This window comes from Pseudorasbora parva, chromosome 19, assembly GCF_024679245.1.
Source record: "Pseudorasbora parva isolate DD20220531a chromosome 19, ASM2467924v1, whole genome shotgun sequence".
Lineage (NCBI taxonomy): Eukaryota > Metazoa > Chordata > Actinopteri > Cypriniformes > Gobionidae > Pseudorasbora > Pseudorasbora parva.
This window is the reverse complement of record NC_090190.1, coordinates 41,285,093-41,290,092: the sequence shown is the minus strand read 5'-3', so window position 1 is coordinate 41,290,092 and position 5,000 is coordinate 41,285,093. Positions and strand designations below refer to the sequence as shown.

General features: G+C 36.5%; 1 protein-coding gene across 1 annotated transcript in view; it reads right to left on the bottom strand.

Annotated features, from left to right (window-relative positions):
• The window catches only part of LOC137047419 (zinc-alpha-2-glycoprotein-like), a 2,338-nt gene extending 675 nt beyond the window's left edge, over nt 1–1,663 (bottom strand). The window contains exons 1-3 of the mRNA XM_067425050.1: nt 1,450–1,663; nt 920–1,183; nt 1–64 (exon numbers count right to left, since the gene is read on the bottom strand). The exon at nt 1–64 is cut by the window's left edge and continues 197 nt beyond it. Coding sequence (XP_067281151.1) covers nt 1–64; nt 920–1,183; nt 1,450–1,504 — 383 coding nt within the window. The 5' untranslated portion in view covers nt 1,505–1,663. The remainder of the gene's footprint in view (nt 65–919; nt 1,184–1,449) is intronic.
• Between the last annotated feature and the right edge of the window lie 3,337 nt (nt 1,664–5,000).

Below are 5,000 nucleotides of genomic sequence, written 5' to 3'. Positions count from 1 at the left end.
ATCACTGAACCATCAGAGCGACGCTCGACCGCACAGCCGTGCCTCCACTGAACAACATGAACATCTGAAGAGAAACACAAACATTGTTTTATTGTATATAAATTATAGAAATATTTGACGATTTAACTGAGCGTAACTTTGATCATGTGAACAAATATTGAGATGCTCAAGAGAAAAGTGTATTTGCATACCAAAGTACATTTTCTACATGGCATAACATTTACTCTCTCAAACTTATCATGTTGTAAAATATATTGTACATGGACGTTAAACACATGAATAAACATAATATAAAATCTACCAGTTTAAGAAATTTGTGAATAATATGCAGCCAATTTTGACTTTCAATTCAGCATTAGTAAATTGTTTTTTCTCACATGGAAATGAAATGTGCTCATAATCCAAACTGTCCTCCGAAAAAATACGACTCCATAGGTCGTTTTTCTAGCACCTTATTACGACCTATATACACGTTTTAAAGTAATGCGACTTGTTACATTTGACGTCATGAAATGACAAATGACTGTAGTTACCTATCAAAATGCGTGTTTATTTTAATTGCAATGTGTGGACTTTTTACCACCATTTGTCATATTTCCATTTAGAAACATTTATAATTTTTAATTTACAACTACACACACACGGAACCCCTAAACCTACCCAGTGATTTATAGCACATACACACTTTATGAGCAAGTGTTCCCTGGGATCAAACTCAGGATTCATGTTGTTGTTGTATAGTGCAATGCTTTACCAACTGAGCTATTCAAAACCTGAAATACTACGCAGATAAAAGGGAAAAATGCTTAAAAAGTGAAAGTTTTACAAAACTTTAGTAAACTCCTATGGGTCGTATTTCAAAGAAGTGACAAATGACCAATATAGGCGTATCGGTTGGAGGATATGTTGTCATAATCACCCGTGTCCCGTGAGCTGTTCTGGTTCCTCTTGAGCTCCATCAGTGTTTTAAGGTTGATTTGAAGCCACTGTTGTTTATAATGCAGATCATCTCTTTCATTAAAGAGTCTCTCAGATTCCTCACACAACCCAGTCATGAAATCTGCTTTATACACACTCCTACACACACTCATCTGTATGTCATTGAGTTCCACTGAGCTGTTGAATTCATAAATGTCTCCAGATTTTGATATGACACTGTACATGTAGAATAGAGAGAGGATTTCTGGAATGAGGAAAAGAGAAGAAACTTGTTCAAACAGGAAAAATGCAAGCATGTTACAGGCATGGGCTGTCCAAAGTTCAAACATAAATGGGTAACACTTTACAATGAGGTTTTATTTTAGTTAAGTACATAATAACAGTGAACAATATAGACTAGGCTTACTTGTTAAACAAATCCGAGTTCAGGTTAATTTCAACTAACAGATTTTTAAAAATACAGACACATGTGAATGCAAAGTTTAACCGAGCCAGAAATTGATTTCTTACCACTTTGAGATTGGGAAAACGCCGAAAATATGAGGAGAAGTTTGACTGAAACCATGGCTAAGCTTTGGGCTTCAACCTGTAAAACCACATGTGTGTGACGCAGCCGGCTGATGTCGTCGTGATGCTGTGCAACGTTATTACAGCCTGTGATTCACAGGTGACGCCCCTTTCACAGTCACACACACTCCATCTGCAGTGTGTGTTGCGGTGTGTAGCCTATGCAGTGTAGGAGCCCCCACGCACCCCACTACGCAATTTGACGTCGTAGTGACGTCCTTTCCAAGTAATTTTTGGATATATAATATCCAAATATGGATATTCAATAATATGGATTGAAGATATTTACAATGTTAATTTGACTAGTCATAATATACATTCAAGATATCTATAATGCTATTTTGACTAGTCATATTCTTCCATTGACTTCCATTGGAAAATATTTCCAGATATCTTCAAATGAGTTTTGACTAGTAGAAATTGTAATTAAAGATATCTATAATTGATTTTATACTAGGCATAATTTTAATTAGAGATATCTCAAATTACAATTGCACTAGTCATAATTAAATTAGAGTTATCTCAAACTGAATTATTACTAGTAAAAATTATAATTAGAGATATCTCTAACTGGTTTTTGACTAGTCATAATCACATTTAAGATATCTTTAATTCATCAAATTTAAAGATATCTAAAATACATTTGTAGATATCTGCAAATAATTTATTACTAGTCAAATTATAATTGTAGATATCTTGAATTGGATTTTTGTCTAGGCAAAACTTAATACGAGATATCTTGAATTGGAATTCTTCCTAGTCAAAACTCATTTAAAGATATCTGCAATTTAATTATAGATATCTCTGTCTGATTTTTGACTAGAACGATCTTTCTTTGGAGATATCTGCAATTAGCTTTGTGACTAGGAAGAATATACTCCGTCAAAAACACACTTCTTTGGTATGATTTGGTGAAGTCCTGACAGCAGTGACCGTGGAGATCCACTTTGCGGCGCGACTGAAGCGATGTTGTGAAGCTTCCCGTCATTTCTGTATTCAAATCGGTTCAAATGCAGCGCTGCCTTCCCAGAATGCTGTGCTGAAGCGTTGAAGTCGCTCGACGTCACCCATAGGAATAAAGTGGAGCGCGGCGCGACAGAAGTGTTCACGGACGACTGGATCTGCAGCTGAGAGTGTTTATGGGCGTGCATTTCCTCTCTCGCTCTAGTCACGCGCGCGCACCCTACCGGGAGAAGAGCCCGTACGGCCCATACAAGGACCTTCCGCTCTATTAACGTCAAGCCGACCCATACTCGAAAAAAACTCTCCGAAACTTGTGAGAAACCGGAAGGAGTATTTTTGACACAGAAATCCTCCATCAAACGTCCAACATTAGTTTTTGAAACTTTGTCTATGTTTAGGATGGGAATCCAAGTCTTTAACAGTGTAAAGCTCAGTATGCATGAAACAGCATTTCACCGCCCCTTTAAACATTCAGACATTTCACTAGTCATTCTAGTCGGAGGATCTGCGATTCTGTACGAGCAAAAGTTTTAGTGAAGATTCATGCCTCAACCGAAAACAGCACAGACTAATGATTGATCTTGAGAATCCATATAGTCAGACTCAGTCCTGTATGGTTGATGGTGTTACCCCTGCTGATGACGGGCGGGTCAGTCAGACTCTGGTGCTCCACCACACACTTATACTCATACTGAGCTCTTTCAGACGGCAGGATCTCCAGGCTCTTCCTCAGCTGAAAGGATCCGTCTGCGTTCGGTCTGACTCCCTCTGAGTTCAGCTGCTCATCAGGTAAAGCCGTCTGATGGTGTCTGATCTCCATCTGCACATCACTGAACCATCAGAGCGATGCTCGACCGCACAGCCGTGCCTCCACTGAACAACATGAACATCTGAAGAGAAACACAGACATTGTTTTATTGTATATAAATTATAGAAATATTACAAGTAGACAATTTAACTGAGCGTAACTTTGATCATGTGAACAAATATTTTGAAACATACATCAGATGCACAAAAGAAAAGTATATTTGCATGTCAAAGTACATTTTCTACATGGCATAACGTTTACTCTCTCAAATCAAACTTATCATGTTCTAAAATATATTGTACATGCTAGTTAAACACATGCATAAACATATGTTACGTGCTAGCCTTTGTTTTTTCTCATGTGGAAATGAAACTTGCTCATAATCACCCGTGTCCCGTGAGCTGTTCTGGTTCCTCTTGAGCTCCATCAGTGTTTTAAGGTTGATTTGAAGCCACTGTTGTTTATAACGCAGATCATCTCTTTCATTAAAGAGTCTCTCAGATTCCTCACACAACCCAGTCATGAAATCTGCTTTATACACACTCCTACACACACTCATCTGTATGTCATTGAGTTCCACTGAGCTGTTGAATTCATAAATGTCTCCAGATTTTGATATGACACTGTACATGTAGAATAGAGAGAGGGTTTCTGGAGGAAAAGAGAAGAAAAACAAAGTTCAAATTACACCACCAAAATCATAAATCATAATGAGAAAAAACTAATTAAATATGATTACAGTATTCTGTACCAAACTTTATAGCTTTCTCTCAACAATGTTTTGTGTGTGCTAATAAACACATTTACTGTATGGATGCGGTATATAAACCACTAGAAGTGAAAGTAACATTTCATAGAAAAAAATATGAAGGCAATGGAGTTTTCTTACCACTTTTAGAAGGCAAAATAGCAGAAATCAGGAGGAGAACTTGGATTGAGTATATTGCAGACTTTTGTGTTTCGATTTCAATGTGTAATATCCGCATGTGCAGTGTTGCCAACTAATTTTTAGAGGAAGTTGCTAAAGGCAGATCGTTTTGTTGCTAAAAGTTGCTAAATTACATTGTGACGTAATTGCGCCATGACGTCATTACGTAATCGCAACGCAAAACTACATAGATATTATTTGAAATGCTAATTTAGATTTGTTTGTAAAACTTGTGTAGGAAATTATAAATTTGTCATTTTTTTCAAAAAAATGTGACTTGCTAACCTAACAATTGTACTCTGAACTTTATGCATTTAAATTATTTTGCTAAAAATTTGAAATCCTTGCGTGCTATTGTGGTGCACTCATATATATAGACACTTCCTATATATAGGAATACTTTCCATATATATATATATATATATATATATATATATATATATATATACTCATACATATAGACCTGTGTAGCCCCGCCCCCATCATTGTCTTTTCTCTTCCAGTTTTTACAGCTATTTCCACAGCGATCTTAAGGAATTATGAATTAACCGCTATTTAACTCTATTTAACTAGCTTGCACGTGTGCTGTTTTGATTAGAGTCACTTTACAAAAGTTGCCAAATAAATGTTAAAAATTGCTAAATTTGTTGCTAGGTGCTTTTTGGGAAAAAAAAGTTGCTAGTGTAGTCGGAAAAGTTGCTAAATCTAGCAACAAAATTGCTAAGTTGGGAACACTTCGCATGTGTAGTTACGTGTTTGCATTTAAAGCGGCAGAACTGATTATGCGATATTGTT